Source organism: Hemitrygon akajei, chromosome 3, assembly GCF_048418815.1.
Source record: "Hemitrygon akajei chromosome 3, sHemAka1.3, whole genome shotgun sequence".
Taxonomy (NCBI): Eukaryota; Metazoa; Chordata; class Chondrichthyes; order Myliobatiformes; family Dasyatidae; genus Hemitrygon; species Hemitrygon akajei.
This window is the reverse complement of record NC_133126.1, coordinates 29,204,777-29,224,953: the sequence shown is the minus strand read 5'-3', so window position 1 is coordinate 29,224,953 and position 20,177 is coordinate 29,204,777. Positions and strand designations below refer to the sequence as shown.

At 44.4% G+C, this 20,177-nt stretch overlaps 1 protein-coding gene across 6 annotated transcripts in view; it reads left to right on the top strand.

Annotated features, from left to right (window-relative positions):
• Window positions 1-9,056: 9,056 nt before the first annotated feature.
• The window catches only part of nudt14 (nudix (nucleoside diphosphate linked moiety X)-type motif 14), a 136,449-nt gene continuing 125,328 nt past the window's right edge, over window positions 9,057-20,177 (top strand). For 2 of the 6 annotated variants that reach the window (XM_073039438.1, XM_073039437.1), the window contains exon 1: window positions 9,057-9,406. In XM_073039438.1, the coding sequence (XP_072895539.1) occupies window positions 9,326-9,406 (81 nt within the window). In that variant the 5' untranslated portion in view covers window positions 9,057-9,325. The remainder of the gene's footprint in view (window positions 9,407-20,177) is intronic. The other 4 variants (XM_073039433.1, XM_073039434.1, XM_073039436.1 and 1 more) reach the window with 4 other exon arrangements.

The following is a 20,177-nucleotide window of genomic DNA, read 5'->3' as shown; positions in this document are numbered from 1 at the left end:
ATTACAGCAGCTATCAATCTATCTACCTGCATGCTTTTGGGATGTAGAAGGAAACCGGAACACAGAGGAAACCCAAGCAGTGACAGGAAGAATGTGCGACTCTACACAGTCGGCAGCCAAGGTCAGGATAGGGTGGCATGGTAGCACAGTAGTTAACTTAACTTGCAGACTCCAATCAGTTCAGGTTGACAACAACATCTCCTCCACAGTCTCTATCAACACAAGTGCACCACAAGGCTGTGTAGTTAGTCCTCTGTTATACTTGCTTTACACTTATGACTGTGAGGCTAAGCACAGCCTCAATGCCATTTTCAAGTTTCCTGATCATTTTGCCAACTGTCGTTGGCCGAATCAAAGGTGGTGATGAATCAGTGTATAGGACAGAGATTGAAAATCTGGCTGAGTGGTGCCAGAACAACCTCTTGCTTAATGTCAAGAGGACCAGGGAGCTGATTATTGACTTTGGAAGGAGGAAACCAGAGATTATGAGCCAGTCCTCAGCAGAGGTGAAGAGGGTTAGCAACTTTAAATTCCTCAGAGGACCTGTCCTGGGCCCAGCACATAAGTGCAATTACAGAGAAAACACAGCAGCACCTCTACTTCCTTAGAAATTTGTTAAGATTCAGTGTGTCATCTAAAACTTTGACAGACTTGAATAGATGTGTAGTGGAAAGTATATTGACTGGTTGCATCACAGCCTGGTATGGAAACACCAATGCCGATGAACAAAAGGTCCTACAAAAAGTGGTGGATATGGTTCAGTCCATCACGGGTAAAGCCCTCTCCACCATTGGGCACATTTACAGGAAGCGTTGTCGCAGGAAAGCAGCAGCCATCATCAGGGACCCCCAGGTCATGTGCTCTTCTCACTGCTGCCATCAGGAAGAAGGTACAGGTCTCACACCACCAGGTTCAGGAACAGTTATTACACCTCAATCATCAGGTTCTTGAACTAAATGGGATGACTTCATTCAACTTCACTTGCCGCTTCTTCGAAATGTTCTGACAGCCTATGGACTCACTTTCAAAGACTCTTCATCTCATGTTCTCTCTATTTATTCTTATTTATGTATTTATTTATGTATGTATGTATATATGCATGCATTTACACAGTTTGTCATCTTTTGCACACTGGTTGAACACCCAAGTTGGTGCAGTCACACTCTGGTTCTATTATGGTTATTACTCTATATTAATTTCTTGAGTATGCCCACATGAAAATGAATCACAGGGTTGCACATGGTGACATATATATACTTCGATAATGAGTTTACTTTGAACTTTAGAACTTTAATAACTTACAGCACCAATGATTGGGGTTCAATTCCCACCACTGTTGGTAAAGGGTTTGTACATTTTTCATGTGACTGTGCGGGTCCTCCGAGTGCTCTGGCTTCCCCCCCACCCCCCGTATTCCAAAGATACAGTTTAGGGTTAGTACGTGGTGGGCATACAATGTTGGTGGTAGAAGCATGGAGATACTTGTGGGCTGCCTCCAGCACAATCCCCGGACTGTGTTTGTCATTGGCGTAAATGGCACATTTCACTGTATGTTTTGAAGTACATATGACAAATAAAGGTGATCAGATTTAATCGAGTCTGAATATGGGTCTCTGGTGCTGTGAATCAACAGATCTACCTGGTGTTCCAATACTGAAAGTTCACTGTGGGCTGTAATTGTCAGCCTTGTACACATCCCTGTGGACCTGAATCTGTAAATTGCTTTCAATCAATTAACATGGAGACAAGCAGCTTGATGGGGTCGTTCTCAGACCAGGCCATTGTGCATACTGTATTCTGGAAGAATAGGATTTAAAAGTGAAATATGGAAATGAATGAGTCACTCAGTAATCTCTCCCTGACAATTCTGACTCCAGCCATATCGGTATTTTGAATCTGTCCCACCCACTGTAAATTGCAGTGAGAAAATGCTACGTTCTCCCTTCCTTTGTCCCGTATCCCCTCATTGTGTTAAGAACTCACTTTACAACACAGGAAAGTCTCCCTTTGTGACCACTTCCAGCTCCATTGCCTATAGCAACTGTGGATTGTTATCCGAAATTATTCTCTGAAAAGAACACTGAATACTTTCTAGCCTCTGGGAATTCATAAACCCGGCTTATAGCATTCCAAATAAACAGAGAAAGGGAATAACACATTGCATCCTAACTCCAATCAGTCTCTGTGAGAGTGTTGACCCCTACCTCAGTCAATTGATTTAGCTTATGTAAATAATCACATAAATCTTTATTAATTCAAACTCACCCTTAATTATATCAATGCAAATATCCACAGAATTTGAGCAACACACAAAATGCTGGAGGAATTCAGTTAGTCAGACAGCATCTATGGAGGGGCATAAACAGTTGAAGTTTCAGTTCGAGATGCGTCATCAGGACTGGAAAGGGAAGGGGAAAAAGCCAGAATAAGAAGGTAGGAGGAGGGCAAGGTTTACAAACTGGGCCAGGTGGTAGATGAGACCAGGTAACGGGGATGGTGGAATGAAGTGAGAACCTGGGAGGTGATGGGTGGAAGAGGTAAAGGGCTGACGAAAAAGGATTTCTGATAGGAGAGGACAGTGGACCTTGGAAGAAAGGGAAGGAGGAGAGGAACCAGAGGCCAGTGATGGGCAGGTAAAGAGAAGGGAAGGGGCAAGAGGGGAGCCAGAATGGGGGAAATGAGAAAGAGAGAAGGGAAAAATTATTGGAAGCTGGATGAATCGATGTTCATGCTGTCAGGTTGTGCAAGAAATGGAGCAATAATTGGTATTTATAGAGCACAACTAAACAGTCACGTTGGTAAATTGTTTTTGTATTGTCACGTACAACAGCATATAGTGAAAAACTACATGAGGCAAAACAGGGTAAAATAATAACAGAATGCAGAATAAAATGTTACAGCTACAGAGAAATTGCCTGTCTACACTGCACTAAGATCATAATGAGGCTAATTCTGAGGCCAAACGTCCATCCTATCATTCTAGAGCAACGTAACAGCAGGATAGAAACTGTATTGTACTTTCTGTACCAGCACTCACTCAGACCACACCCCAACTTATAACTGAAATAGGGGACCTCCTGTTGGCCAAGTGAATGATCCTTTTTCTCCCTGTCCCTTCCTACTGATAGTTTCTAGAGTTCCCATTGCTCTATATCCAAAATCCTCCTTTGTTATTCTCTTTTGATTAGCTCTGCCCCATTGTCGAGCACAGGACAGTACAGCACAGAACAAGCCCTTTGGCCCATCATATTGTGCTGAGCTGGTATTCATACACACTAGAGATTCTGCTGATACTAGAAAACTTGAGCAACACACAAAATTCTGGAGGTACTCAACTGGAAAGAATGGAGGTAGAGGCTAGAATAATGCCCTCTTCCTTTCCCATCCTCGTGAAGGGTCTCAGGCCAAAAAGTGGACTGTTTATTATCCTCCCAAGATGCTACCTAACCTGTGGAGTTCCTCCAGCATTTTGTTGAACACTTAACTAAACTATTACCCTTGTGTCCAAATACATCCTTTCTCTGCACATCCACATGCCTATATAAGAGACGTAAAGGGCTCTTTCATATTTGCCTCCAGTTCCACCCCAGACAATGCATTTAGAGGCACCTACCACTCTCTGGATGGAAACCCTACTCCACACATTTCTTTTGGACTCAACTTGTCTCACCTTAAATGCCTGGTCTCTGATTTTGGACATTTTGACCCTGGGGAAAAGAAACTAGCTGTCTTCTCTATGTATGCTTACGATGATATTATAAACATCTATCAGGTTCCCTTCAGCCTCTGCTGGTCCAGAGAAAACAACCCAAGTTTGTCCCACCTCTCCTCATAACACATGCCCTCTAATACAGACAGCACCCTAGTGAACCTCTTCTACACTCTCTCCAAAGCCTCTAATCCTTCCTGTAACGGGCAACTGGAGTGGAATGCAATACTCCAGACGGGGCCTAAGCAGATTTTTATAATGCTGCAACATAATGTCCTGACTCTAGAACTTCATCGTCTTGACTAATAAAGGCAAGTGTGCCGAATGCCTTCTTTATTGCTTTATCAGCCTGTGCAGCCACTTTCAGGGAGATGTGGACTTGGAGGTCAAGATCCCTCTGTACATCAACACTGTTAAAGGCCCAACCATTAACCATCCCTTTATATTACAAAAAGCACAATCCAACATTGGCTGGATTAAACTCCATCTGCTGTTTCTCTAACCATCATTATACTTTGACTCTGTTGGTTCTCGCTTATATAGCTGGCCTGTATCCACCTTTCATTGGCTCTGGCCCAGGGCTACAGGTTGCATTACCTCCTTGCTCTTCTCCATAATAAGGATTTACTCCTGTTGACCTACAGCTTGCTCAACAGATTCAGATTTATTTATCACACGTACATCAAAACATACAGTGTGCAGTATAATGTGTCATTTTGTGTAACAACCAACATACTTAAGGGATTTGCTAGGGGCAGCCCACATTCTGGCACCATCACACCCTCTCCACAATGTTCAACAGAACAAAACATAACTTTCATAAGTCGAGGGATAGAGTTTAAGAGTCGCGGGGTAATGATGCAGCTCTATAAAACTCTGGTTAGGCCACATTTGGAGTACTGTGTCCAGTTCTGGTCACCTCACTATAGGAAGGATGTGGAAGCATTGGAAAGGGTACAGAGGAGATTTACCAGTATGCTGTCTGGCTTAGAGAGTGTGCATTATGATCAGAGATTAAGGGAGCTAGGACATTACTTTCTGGAGAGGAGGAGGATGAGAGGAGACATGATAGTGGTATACAAGATATTAAGAGGAATAGATAGAGTGGACAGCCAGCACCTCTTCCCCAGGGCACCACTGCTCAATACAAGAGGTCATGGCTTTAAGGTAAGGGGAGGGAAGTTCAAGGGGGATATTAGAGGAAGGTTTTTTACTTAGAGAGTGGTTGGTGCATGGAATGCACTGCTTGAGTCAGTGGTGGAGGCAGATACACTAGTGAAATTTATGAGACTACTAGACAGGTATATGGAGGAATTTAAGGTGGAGGGTTATATGGGAGGCAGGGTTTAAGGGTCGGCACAACATTGTGGGCTGAAGGGCCTGTACTGTGCTGTATTGTTCTATGTTCTATGTAGCACACAAAGTAACACACACACAATGCTAGAGAAACTCAGTAGGTCAGGAAGCATCTATGGAGAGGAATAAAAAGTCGATATTTTGGGCCAAGATCCTTTGAAGCTTAACTCTTCATTCCACTCCATAGATGCTGCCTGACCTGCTGAGTTCTTCCAGCATTATGTGCGTGTTATTCTGAATTTCCAGCCTCTGTAGAATCTCTTGTGTTTATAAAATAGAACACCACAAACAACAAATCAAGCCTCTTTGCTCCCAACCCCCTCCCTGCCACTCACCCACACACATCTCAAACTCCAGGACAGTCATCTGGGCTTCTAGTCTCCAGCCTCCAGGCTTCAGCCATTACGTTTCACTTTCAGATTTCAATCGATTTTCACTCTTTGATCTTTGGTATCAACCAGCACTAGTAGAGGAGGAGGACACATTGATCTTCAGAGGAATGGAGCAACAACAGCAGGCATGCAATAATTTTAGATCCACCTCTATTTGGAGTTGGGAGAGGAGGATAAACTGTTATAAACTGGCATAGTATAAGAGCTGGGATGCCATGTTACATTTTTGCTTTGGCAATGCCTGTGGTTCTGGCCGCCATACTCTAAGAAGGATATGATGCTGTTGGAGAGAGTTCAGGGGAGGTTCAACAGGATGTTGTCTGGGATGGGATATTAGAACATAGAACAGTAGAGCACAGCACAGGCACTTAAGCCCACAATGTTGTGCTGACCTTTTAATGTACTCCACAATCAATCTAATCCTTTCCTCCCACATAACCCTCCATTTTTCTTTCATTAAATGTCTCTAATGTAACTGCCTCTACCACCACTCCTGGCAGAGCAATCCACACTCTCACCACTCTCTGTGTAAAAAAAAAAACTCAAACAAAAAACAAACCAATTTATTTCTAACATCACCCCTCCCCATACCTTCCTCCAATCACCTTAAAATTCTGCCCTCATGTATTAGTCATTTCTGCCCTGGGGAAAAGGCACTGAGTCCACCCTATCAAAGTCTCTTATTATCTCATACATCTATATCAAGTCACCTCTCATCCTCCTTCGCTCCAAAGAGAAAAGCCCCAGCTCAGTCAACCTGTCCTTATAAGAGACATGCTCTCTAATCCAGACAGCATCCTGGTAAATCTCCTCTGCACCCCCTCTAATGATTCCACATCCTTCCTATAATGAGGCAACCAAAACTGAACTCAATTCAGTTCAAGTGTGATCTAACCAAAGTCTTATAGAGCTGTAACATTACATTGTGGCTCTTGAACTCAATCCCCCAACTAATAAAGGACAACACACCAGATACCCTCTTAGCCACCCTATCAACTTGCATTACAAGAAGGATGTGAAGGCTTTGCAAAGGGTGCAGAGCAGGTTCACCAGATTGCTACCTGGATTGGCGGGTCTGGGCTATAAGCAGAGGCTGGACAAACTGGGAGACACAAGATCTGCAGATCTGGAATCTGGAGCAACACACATTCAGCTGCGGGAACTAAGAGGGTCAACCCACTGAGTTTCTCCACTATTTTGCTTGTTGAACAAACCTGGGTTGTTTTCTGTGGAGCCTCGGAAGGTGACGGCTAACCTGATAGAAGTTTATAAAGTTATAAGAGGCATAAATAATGCAGGCAACCAGTATCCTTTTTTCCAGCTGCTGAAATATTGAACTCCAGAGGGGATGCATTTAAGGTGGGAGGGGAAAATTTATAAGAAATATGTGGGGCAAGTGTATACCTCAGATAAATACTATGTGGAGATTTGTGACATATATGATTATATGATATATATGTACAATGTCTGAAATACATCTTATGGAAATGTTTGATGATGAACTTCAATAAAAAAATAAATTACAAAAAAAAGAAATATGTGGGGCAAGTTTTATTACAGAGAGAGTGGTGAGTGTCTGGAATGTACTTTTGGAGTGGTGGTGGAAGTGGATATGATAAAGACGTTTAAGAGACTTTTAGGTAGGGGCATGAATATGCAGAAAATGGAGGGATATAGATCATGTACAGGCAAAAGAGGTTTAATTTAGTTTGGAGTCATAGAGTCCAAGAATGAGAACACAGAAACAGGACATTTGGCCCATCTAGTTTGCGCTGACCTGTTATTCTGTCTAGCCCCACTAACCTGTACCTGGACTATAGGCCTCCAATTACCATGCTTGTAATTATCTAAACTTCTCTTAAATGTTGAAATTGAACCCGCATCCATCACTTCCGCTGGCAGCTCATTCCACACTGAAAAAGTCCCCCTCAGGTTCCTTCAAAAAATTCACCTTTCATCCTTAACCCATGACCTCTAGTGCTAGTCTCACCCAATGTCAGTGGAAAAAAATTGCTTGAATTTACTCTATCTACACCCTGCATGATTTTCCATACCTCTATTAAATCTCCCTTCATTCTCCTATGCTCTAGGGAATAAAGTCCGAATTTGGCATTGTGTTTGGCACAGACATCAAGGGTACTATGCTATACTGTTCTTACATATTCAAATTGGTATGTCTTTCTTTATATTCATTGTTCCATCAATTCAATACATTTGGTCATAATATATCAGCACCACTTGTGTTTCCTCTCTAAACAATGCACTGTGAAGTGTTTGTTGAGCTGTTACACAGGGCCCAACCCTTCAACGTGCCGTGGTGGCAGGACCCATCCCTCTCCACTGGCTGCACTGAGTTTCAGTGTGTTGCTCAGCACGTCCTCCCAGCACGCAGCCTGGAATGTGCCATTCCATTGGCAAGAACGAAGAGCTGATGTGATCACCAGGAAGGTACACTAGCAGCTGTATTTCATTCGGAGTTTGAGGAGATTTGCTACGTCACCAAAGGCTCCAGCAAACTTCTATAGATGTACCACGGAGCGAACATTTTGACTGGTTGCCTCACCGTCTGGTATGGAAGGGCCATTGCACAGAGTCAGAGGGTTGTAAACTCAGACAGATTCATCTTGGGAACTAGCCTCCCCAGCACTGAAAACATCTTCAAAAGCCGATGCCTCAGAAAGGCAGAATCATCATTTCAGACCCTTGCCACCCGGGACATGTCCTCTGTCATTACCACCATTGGGGAGGAGGTACAGGAGCCTGAGGACACAATTAACAGTTTAGGGACATCTACTTCCACTCTGCCAATCAGATTTCTGAATGATCAAAAAAAACTCATGAACACTACCTCACTATTTTTGCACTAATTATTTAAACATATATATGTCCTTAGTGTAATTTATAGTATTCTTTTATATATTGCATTGTACTGCTGCCACAAAAAATCATTACGTACGTTAGCAATAATAAACTTGATTCTGATTCTGAGATGTTGGAAGATAGTCTCAAATTTGTTAAGTCTAGAAATGCAGCTATTGTTCACATGATATCCAGTAGGTCCATATGTGTCCTGAACTTTTCTGAATATCCACTTCTTGGTCACTTTGTTCTCTGTGACATGAGATGGTAGCTGTTGGTGTGATCAAGTTAGGTACTAATAAAGAAATTTCCATAAAAGCCACTAACAATATCACCACTGGCCCCCGTGACTGAGCAAACCCTAAGACTGCCTCCAATCATCTCCTCACTTTGGAAATCCAGCAAGTTGGCCTGAAGAAGGGTCTCAGCCAGAAATGGCAATTGTTTATTCATTTCCATCGATGTTGCCTGACCTGTTAAATTCCTCCAGCACGTTGAGTGTGTTGCTATGGATTTCCAGTATCTGCAGAATTTCTTGAGTTTACAATGCTGACTGGGATGCAGCTTGGCCCCGCCCCCAGTGCAGACTGACAAGTGGGATAACCGCGCCCCCGCGTTGACTGACAGACGTGGTAGCCCCGCCCCAAGCCCCGCCCAAGAGACGCCGGGCCACGGCTCGGCATTGTCCGACGGGTGGTGAAGCACGAGCCCGGCATCGAGCGATAGGTCGGGTAGTCCCGCCCCCTGCGCTGATCGCGAGCCCGGACCGACATGCTCCGGCTCGCCAGTTGACTGACAGAAGCGAGAGCTCTGCCCCGCCCGGCCGCGCTTTTCAGGCGTTTATCCCCGCCTACGGTGTTGAGTGACAGACAGTGGTGTTCCTCTACTCCACCACCCCTCCCCCTACTCCGGCGTCGAGTGTTAGCCCCGCCTCCAGCGCTGTGACTATCGGTATGCTCCGCCCCCCGGCGCTGACTGACAGCCCGGTCCGAGAGCCGGTGAATCGTACATGGAGTGCCTGAGTGAAGTAGAAATCGGGCCCTGCCGCAACTCCCGCTTCTTGCGCCCGCTGCGGCTCCACTATACTCAGGTGGGTGCTCCTGGCGGAGGGGACGTGGCCGAGTCCCGCCTCCGGTGCCCAGAATCGTGGCGAGTCCCTGTCTCTGACGCGAGGAGTGAGCCTGGGACCCGGCCGGTGCAGGATCCTGGGTTTGGGCCCCTAGTGTTGAGATTGGGGTTGACTGCGGTTGTGGTTGCGGCAGGGTCAGGGTTTGTGGATGGGCTGGAGCCGAGGAATGTGTTGTCCCTCCCGGGTCATCAGAAACCTGCGGTAGGAACCGGAGGGTCGATCAGCATCTGTGGAGGCAAAGATGATATTTTCATATAGTTCAAAATAAATTATTTTGATATAAAATATGTATAAGAAATATCAATGCAAAATTATCTCTACATTAGTAGTGTGGTCATAGAGTCATACTGCACCAAGGCAGGTTGTTCGACCCAACCGTTCCATGCAGAGGAAAGTTAAATGTTGAGTTTATTGGCATATGCACAAGTCCATGTACACACAGGTGTAAAGAAAAACTTACAGCAGCTTTACAGGCACACAGCATCATAGAAACAGAATTCACAAGGGGAAAAACAAATTATACATGATTATTACATGAAATAATTCAAAGTTCAGGGTAAATTTATTATCAAAGTACATATATGTTCTGACATTCAATTTACATAAGAAATTGGAGTAGGCCATCTGGCCCCTTGAGCCTGCTCTGCCATTTAATAAGATCATGGCTGATCTGGCCATGGACTCATGTCCACTTACCTGCCTTTTCCCCCATAACCCTTACTTCCCCTACTATGCAAAAATCTATCCAACCCTGTCTTAAATATATTTACTGATGTAGCCGCCACTGCTTCATTGGGCTGAGAATTCCCAGATTCACCACTCTCTGGGAAAAGCAGTTCCTCCTCATCTCTGTCCTAAATCTACTCCCCTGAATTTTGAAGCTTGTCCCCTAGTTCCAGTCTCACCTACCAGTGGAAACAACTTTCCTGCCTCTATCTTATCTATCCCTTACATAATTCTATATGTTTCAACATAGAATAGTACAGCACATTACAGGCCCTTCAGCCCACAATGTTGTGCTGACCCTCAAACCCTGTCTCCCATATAACCCCCCACCTTAAATTCCTCCATATACCTGTCCAGTAGTCTCTTAAACTTCACTAGTGTATCTGCCTCCACTACTGACTCAGGCAGTGCATTCCACGCACCAACCACTCTGAGTAAAAAACCTTCCTCTAATAACCCCCTTGAACTTCACTTCGCTTACAAAGCCATGACCTCTTGTACTGAGCAGTGGTGCCCTGGAGAAGAGGCGCTGGCTGTCCACTCTATCTATTCCTCTTAATATCTTGTACACCTCTATCATGTCTCCTCTCATCCTCCTTCTCTCCAAAGAGTAAAGCCCTAGCTCCCTTAATCTCTGATCATAATCCATACTCTCTAAACCAGGCAGCATCCTGGTAAATCTCCTCTGTACCCTTTCCAATGCTTCTACATCTTTCCTATAGTGAGGCGACCAGAACTGGACACAGTACTCCCAAGTGTGGCCAAGTGTTTCTATACAATCTCTTCTCATTCTTCTGAATTCCATCGAGTACAGTCCCAGGCGACTCAATCTCTCCTCATAGTCTAACCCTCTCATCTCTGGAATCAACCTAGTGAACCTCCTCTGCACTGCTTCCAAGGCCAGTATATCCTTCCTCGAGCAAGGAGACCAGTACTGCATGTAGTACTCCAGGTGTGGCCTCACCAGTACCCTGTACAGTTGCAGCATAACCTCCCTGCTGTTAAATTCAGTTTCTCTAGCAATGAAGACCAATATTCTGTTTGCCTTCTTGATAGCCTGCTGCACCTGCAAACCAACCTTTTGTGATTCATGCACAGCAGAATGCTGCAATTTTTTTACCATTTAAATGATAATCTGCTCTTTTGTTTTTCCTTCCAGCACCGACCCCTGCAACACACCACTCACCACTGATTGCCAACCAGAGTAACACCCATGTATCCTGTGCTTCCTATTAGTTAACCAGTCCTCTAATACATCGCCCCCAATTCCATGAATCCTTGTCTTACGGATAAGTCTTTTATGTGGCACCTTATTGAACGCCTTCTGGAAATCCAAGTAAATAATGTCCATCTGTTCCCCTCTATCCTCTGTGCTCGTTATATCCTCAAAGAACTCCAGTGAGTTTGTCAGACTGGACCTGCCTTTGCTGTATCCATGCTGCATCTATCTGATGGATCTATTTCTTTCCAGATGCTTCACTATTGTTTCTTTAATGATATCTTCAAGCATTTTCCCAACTACAGATGTTAAACTAACTGGCCTATTGTTGGCTGCCATTTGCCTACATCCTTTCTTGAACAGTGGCGTGACATTTGCCATCTTCCAATTGGCCAGGACCTGCCCAGAGTCCAGAGGATTTTGGTAAATTGTCACCAAGCCTCTACTATAATTTCTGCCATTTCTTTAAGTATCCTGGGATACATTCCATCAGGATCAGGGGACGTATCTATCTTCAGGCCTGCAAGTTTGCTCAGCACTACCTCTTTATTGATAGCTATTGTATCGAAGTCCTCACCTCCCAATGAATCTATAGCATCTCTCTTTGGCATGTTAGATGTGTCCTTGTGGGAGTTGTCTTCTTGAGGGCATACACAGTAAATCCAAGAAGCACAATAGAATCAATGAAAGACTGCACCCAACTGGACAAACAAATGTGCAAGTATAAAAGAGAGAAAAATAATGATAAATAAGCAATAAATATCAAGAATGGGAGATGAAAAGTCCTTGAAAGCGAGTCCATAGGTTCAATTTTGTACATTTAGAATAAAAATAAAGTCAATTTTAGTGCAAATGGTATTAGTGTTGCTAAATGGTTGTGATTAAGGTTGTGCCTATTGATTCAAGTACTGAATGCTTGAAGGGAAGTAGCTGTTCCTGAACCTTAGAGTGTAGGACTTCAGGCTTCTGTAACTCTTGCCCAAGGGTAGCAGTGAAAAGATGACTTGGCCCGGATGGTGGGGATCTTTGATGATGGATGATGGCTTCCTGAGGCAGTGCCTCTTTGTAGCCGGGTGCTATGGAATGGAGTGAAGGACACTCATTTCAGGGGGAAAGTGACTGTTGAGAATTTCTTCAAATTGTTTCTCCAGTGGACGTTGGGTTTTGGTTCTCAGTGGGGTAGGCTCTTGTGTGTTTAAAGAAAGATTTAAAGATTACATGTCGCATGTACATTGAAACATGGAACCGTCCAGTGAAATGCATCCTTTGCGTCCATGACCAACACAGCTTGAAGTTGTGTTGGGGTCAGCCCACAAATGTTGCCATCAGTATAGCATGCCCATAACTCACTAAATCTAACCCATACTTCTTTGGAATGTGGGAGGAAACCCACATGGTCACGAGGACAACCTACAACCTCCTTACAGACAGTGATGGGGACTGAACTCTGAACTTCTGATGGCTGGTACTGTGAAGTGTTATGCTAACTGCCATGCTACCGTACCACCCTGATCGCAGTCACAATGCAAAACCTGTTGGGAGGGAGTTCTTCAGCATAGGAAAGGGAATCTTTCACATTTATAGTCACTGAGGGTCTGTGAGCATGGGTCAATTATCCTGACTAGTGTTGGCAAATTGGGGACCACTGGCAGGGAGGGTTGACAGGGATGGGAGATGTTGCCACAGTGGCGTACATGGATGCAGCATCGATCATGGATGGTCTTAACTGCACTAATAAAAACAAACCTCACGAGCTCTTTCGAGCATTCTTGCATTCTTTCTCTCTTCATCTATACTTGTGTGCCAAGGGCTGTTTGTAGTGCCACAGAGAGGTGTGTGCAGACAGCCTTTCTCTTGGAACTTCTTCAGGATCAGGAAGACTTCTACCCTGGTTCTGTATGGTCAAATGACTGCAAACCTTTATTATACCGCACCTTTTGCTGCAGGAAGTCTTAATGAGCTGGGTGTTCAGAAAACTGCAGCTCAATAACAGGCCTTTTGGTTCATCTATTCCATGCCAAACTATTAATCTGCTTAGTCATATCAACCTGCACCTGGTCCATAGCCCTCCATACCCCTCCCTTCCATGTACCTGTCCAAATTTTTCTTTAACATTGAAATAGAGCCCGCATTCACAACTTCCACTGTCAGCTTGTTCCACGCTCTCACCACTGTCTGAGTGAAGAGGTTCTCCCTCATGTTCCCCTTAAACATTTCACCTTTCACTTTAAACCCATGACCTGCGCTCAATGGAATAAAGTCCTAACCTATTTAATCTATCATCAAGTTTGGGCAACATCCTTGTAAATTTCCTCAGCACTCTTTTCACCTTATTTACATTTTCCCTGCAGGTAGGTGACCAAATATGCAGAGATATTCCAAATTGGACATCACCAATGTCTTATACACTTCAACGTAACATCCGAATTGTTGTACTCAGTACTTTGATTTATGAAGGCCAATGTGCCAAAAGCTTTTTTTACGACTGTTATCTACCTGTGACTACACTTCCAAAGAATTATGGATTTGTATTCCCAGATCCCTCTGTTTTACCGCACTCCTCAGTGCCCTACCACTCACCTGGTTTGTCGTCCCAAAGTGCAGCACCTCACACTTGTCTGCTTTAAATTCATCTGTCATTTTTCAGCCCATTTCTCTAGCTGATCCAGATTCCACTGCAGGCCTTGATCTTCTTCCTCGATGTCTGCTACACCCCCAATCTTAGTGTCATCCACAAATTTTTTGATTGAGTTTACCACACCACCACATCATTGATATAAGTGACAAACAACAATGGACCCAGCACTGATCTCTGTGCACTCTACTAGTTACAGACCCCCAATCAGAGAGGCAACCATTTACTATCACTTTGTGGCTTCTCCCACAAAGCCAATTCTAATCCAATTTACTACTTCATCTTTAATTCAGAGTGACTGAAACTTCTTGATCAACCTGTCATGCAGGACTTTGCCAAAGGCCTTGCGAAAGTCCACATAGACAACATTCTTGCCTTCATTAGCCTTCCTGGTAACTAACTCAAAAAAACATGACCTACCTTGCACATATCCAAGTTGACTATCCCTGATCAGTTGCTGTTTATGCAAATATTTATATATCCTGTCCCTCAGAATACATTCCAATAACTGATGTCAGACTCATTGGCATATAATTTCCTGGCTTAATTTTAAAGCCTTTATTAAACACTGGAAAACCATTAGCTATCCTTTAATCCTCCAGCACTTCAGCTGTGGCAAAGGACATTTTAAATACACTATCTCTGCTCGGGCCCCTGCAATTTCTGCACTAGCCTCCCAAAACTCTCAGGCCCTGGGGGTTTATCCTTACTAATTTTCCTCAAGACAGCAAACATCTCCTCCTCTATAATCTGTATATGGTCCATGATCTCATTGCTACTTTGGCTCACTTCTAAAAACCTGTGTCCATCTCTGAGTAAATATAGATGCAAAAAATCCATTTAAGATCTCTGCCGTCCCTTTGATCTTTGCACTTAGCCTTCATGTGTGCTTGTTTAGAAACTTCAGATGTTCCTCCTTTAGTCAGAGTGGTGATGGGCCAGGGGTTCCCATGAGTTGGTGAGCACATTACTTCAAATTCATTGAAGTGTGTATTGCTTTCCTCTGGAAAATTTCACCATATGTTAAACATAGAACCTAGAACACTACAGTACAATGCAGGTGCTATGGCTCACAATTTTGTACCAACATCTTAACTGACTCCAAGATCAATCTAACCCTCCCCTCTGACATAGCCTTCACTTTTTCTTTCATCCATGTGCCTATCTAAGACTCTTAAATGTCCCTAACATATCTGCCTCTACCACCAACCTCTGATAGCATATTCCATACACTTATCCACTCTGTGTAAAATCCTACTTCTGACATCCACCTTCCCCCAGCCCCCCCCACTGATACTTTCCCCCAATTACCTTAAAATTATGCGTGCTCATATTAGCTAATTCTGTCCTGGGATAAAAGTATCTGGTTGTCTGCTCTATATATGCCTCTTATCATCTTATACACCTCTATCGAGTCACTGCTCATTCTCCTTCACTCCAAAGAGGAAAGTCCTAGTTCACTCAGCCTTTTCTCATAAGACACACTCTCTAATTCAGGCAGCATCCTGGTAAATCTCTGCATGTCCTCTAAAGTTTCCACATCCTTTCTATATTGAGCCAACTGGCACTGAATGCAATACACCTATTGCATTCAATGCTCATGGAGCTCGGAACAAACATAGAACAGTACAGCACAGGGATAGGTCCTTTGGCCCACAATGTTGTGCCAAACCAATTAAATTAGTAGTCAAATGGCCAACTAAACTAATCTGCTCTGCCTACATAATGTCTGTATCCTTCCATTTCCATCTCATTCATGTGTTTACTTGCACATCTCTTAAAAATCTCCATTGTATTGTCATCTACCGCCACCACAGGCAGTGCATTCCAGTCACTCACCACACATTGTGCAAAATACTTGCTCCTCATATTGTCTTTGAACTCACCCCCTCTCACTTCAAATGCATGTTTCTGGTACTAAACATTTCAATCTTGGGAAAAAGATACAGTCTATCTAATCTGTCTCTCCCTCTTATAAACTTATAAACCTCTATCAGCTCTCCCCTCATCTCCTCAGCATTTACTACTCCAGAGAAGACAACCCAAGTTTCTCCAACCTCTCGTTATAGCATTTGCCGTTTAATCCAGGTAACATCCTGGTAAATCTCTTCTGCTTTGGTGATCCTGCAGTTGTCCTCATTGTCAATGTGGACTGCTCTTGAGAGGGTGCTGCCAAGATGAATGAACTTATCGACTGCCTGGAGCTGATGGCCGTTTACCGAGATGGATGGTTCCACTTAGGGTTAATCTGGGGCTGCTTGGTGCATGACTTCCATCTTCTTGGTGCTGATGGTTTGACCGAAGATGTCACATGTAGTGGAAAATTTGTTGATGCCCTGCTGTGCGTAGAGCACAGTTGTCAGCGAATAGGAAGTCTCTCAGCACCGTCTTTTTCACCTTAGTAATAGTTTGAAACCTGCTCAGGTTGAACGTCTTGCCATCCATCCTCTATTTGATGTGAATTCCAGGATCGCTGCCTAGGAATGCATCAGTCAACATTGCACTGAACATGATGCTGAAGAGGGTGGGTGCCAGTACACATCTCTACCTGACCCTATTTGTGATTGAGAAAGCAACAGAACAGTCTCCATCATCAAACATGCGGACTGACATCCTGTCATGAAACTGCTTGACTATGGTGATGAATTTGCCAGCGCAACCAAACTTCTCCATGATCTTCCATAATCCCTCTCGGCTCACTGTGTTGAAGGCCTTGGTAAGATCGACAAAGGAGGTGTAGAGCTGTCTGTTCTGCTCTTGTCATTTTTCTTGGAGTGTCTCATAGCAAAGATCGTGTCAGTAGTCCCTCTTCCTTTCCTGAAGCTGCATTGACTTTCTGGGAGATGACCTCATTCCAGATGAGCATTCAGCCTGTCTAGCAGGACTCTGGCTAAGATTTTCCCAGCCACTGAGAGATGCCTCTGAAGTTGTTGTATGCTTGGCAGTTTCACTTCCTATTGTACGGGTGTACAATTGATGCACCTTTCATTTCTTGTGGAATCTGACCCCTCTCCCAGAAGGACAGGAAGAACTCTGTCAGTTTGCTGGTAATGTGGACCACCTGCTTTGTAGACCTCTGCTGGTATAACATCTGCTCTGGGAGCCTTGCCACTTGACAGCTGGCCTATTGCTTTCTTGACTTCCTCCTCTTGGGGAAGAGAGTCCATTTCATGGTTGATGCCTACTTCTTCGAGACAATCAATTGGTTCCTTGTTTATGATTGATGGTCTGTTCAGCACAGATTCAAAATGCTCTGCTCATCTGTCTAGAACCTTGGCCTTCTCAGTGATGAATGTGGTGCCATCTGTGCTTAGCAGGGGTGAGATCCCAGAAGGCTGAGGGCCGTACAGTGTTTCAATAGTAATAAAGAATCTCTCCGAGTCACGTTGTCAGCGTAGCCCTGAATTTCCTGCCTTTTTGTTGAGCCAAGAGTCTTGTATCTTTCTGAGTTTGGTTTGAACTATTCTGCATGTATTGGCAAATGCTATCTTCTTGGAGATGCAGGAAGAATCATTCTGATAGGCTCTGTGTAGCCTGTGCTTTTCCCTAGAAGAGCTTTTATCTCCTCATCATTCTCATTGAACCAATTGTGGTTCTTTCTTGTTGTAGGCTGAGGTCCTCGAAGGAGGCGGAGTGAACTCGATCTCTGAAAGCAGCCCACTCCTCTTCAACATCTCTAGGATGAACACCGGTGAGCTGTGACTGGAGGATTTTAATCAGGTGGTCTGCAGTAGTACCCGATTTCAGCTTGCTGACTTTGAGCTTCTTAGCAGATTTCCCTGCCTGTGGACATTGTTTGGGTTGGATATGGACATTAATTTTCGAAATGATCAGTCGGTAGTCTTTCCAGCAGTCTGTGTTGCACATGTGGCTTTGGTCACTCTGACATCGTGTCTGTTACATCTTCTGGTGATGATGTAATCAATTAGATGCCAGTTGCTTAGAGCAAAGATGCATCCAAGATGCCTTGTTATGGTGTGGCAGGCGGAAGACTATGTTGGTGATGATCAGGTCATGCATGACACAGGTTTTCAGAAGAAGCAAGCCATTGCTGTTGCATTTGCTGTCTACCACATTGTGCTATAGGACTACATCCTATTGTGGTCTCTTTCTGCTCAAGTGTTGAAATCTCCAAGGACAAGGAGCTTGTCTGACCTTGGTACAGCTGCAATCAGGGAATCAAGCTTTCCATAGAACTTGCCTTTGGCTTCCTCTGGGTTGGTCATCGTCGGGCCATAGGCGCTGATCAGCGTGATGTTGCACTTGTTCCTCAGGGTAGTTGCATGGTTGGTAGATGATTGTTGAATCCTTTTAGTAGACTGGTAAGCTTTTGGACATGGTGGTTCTTGATAGCAGATCTGAACCCTGCTTCACGATGTTCAGTACTGCTGCATCTACTCCAGAAGGATTTGTAGCTGCCACCTGTTTCTGTCAGTTAGCTTTTGTTGGCCAGGCAAGTCTCGGAGAGAGCTGCTATGTGAACCTTGTACCTCTCCAGTTCTCTTGCCACCAAAGCAGTTCTTCTGTCTGGTCTGTCAGACTTGGCATTGTCCATTAAGGTTTGCATGTTCCATGTGCCAATTCTGAATGGTGTCAGTTTTGTTCAATTTCTTTGATTTCGATTGCTGAAGTGGGATCCCTGCTAGCTGCAGTTTGCTGACCAGGGTTGAGTGAAGTAGACAATGTTTAGGGTACTTTTCCTAGCCCCTTCCTTGTACTACAGAGGTGAACAGTGTGGTCCTGAAAAGGGCTGCTCTGTCACTCAGGTGGCTGCCGAGTTCTGTTACAATTTCGGTCAACGAAAAATGACACATTGCCCTGAGCCCCTTGTGTGCAGGTCCGCGGCGACAGCTTCCAGTGTGTATCCTCAATTTCTGCTTTGTTGCTTGCCCATCACCACAGGGCTTGGATTTGGATTTTGTGACTTGTGCATGAGTTTGACTAAAGTGAGGGAGAGTTGCACAGGTTGTCAACCTCACTCTCTCGTACTAATCTGTTTGGATCCAGTGGCAAGGCAAGAGTCAAGATGACTGGAGATAGGTCAGGATGCAGTGGATGACCAGGGCGATCTATGTGTCTTGTTGTACTCTTCGCGCTCCACATGTGTGTTGGGAAATGCCTTCCTGCCCGTTGAACCAGCTGGTAGTTCCCTCCGTGCAGTCTGCCGAATCCAGTCTTCATGTTTTGGGAAGACAAACCCAAAGTCACTGAGCATTCAGAAAAAAACCAATGGCCACTCTTACCTGGTTTGGCTGGCCTGTCAAAGATGTTGCCCAGGATGTGGCTGCTGTTGTATGCAAACAGCTTACTTGGAGCCACACATGAGAACTGAGTGCCAGGTGAGGATCAAAGGTGGAGGACCTACCTCGGAAGGTATGTCAGTCTTCACACAGAGGTGCTACCCCTCCCTGGCACCCCGTACACCCCAAAAAAAGTGCTACAGAAACGATAACAAATACCTCATCCCTGGGAGAGGAAGGATCTTCACCTAAAGATGAATGAAGTCTTGTGGTGAAAACAGGGTTGATCAATCTTTGGCCAAGGACTGAGAACACGTGAGCTGCTGTCTGTGGCCTGTGCCCCAGTAGGGGTGATAGGCTTAAGAAGAAAAAGAATTAGCTACTTGCCAGTTTCCCAGACCTCACCTATGGCTAGAGAGGACATGAAGATATTGGTCAATGCCTCAGCAATCTCTTTCTTGCCTCTATCAATAACTGGGATACACCTCAACAGGCCTTGGGGACGTATCCACTTTAATGCTCTTTAAGAGACCAAACACTACTTCCTCCTTTACCTTGAAATGCCCTAGCATATCAATACACTTAGCACTGATATCCCTATTCTCCACATCCTTCGACTTAGTAAATACTGATGTAACGTACTCATTAATGACCTCACCCACATCATCCACATCCAAGCAAATTCCCCCCCTTTTAACCTTGAGTGGTCCTACCCTCTCCCTAGTTATCCTTTTGCTATTGATGCATATATTGAATGCTTTAGGGTTCTTTTTAATTCTACTTGCAAGGGGGTTTTCAAGGCCTCTCCTGGCTTTCCCAATTCCCTCCTTGAGTTCTTTTATGGCTTCTTTATAATCCTCAAGGGCTCCGTTTGATTCTAGCTTCCTCAGCTGTGTACGCTTTGCCTTTTTC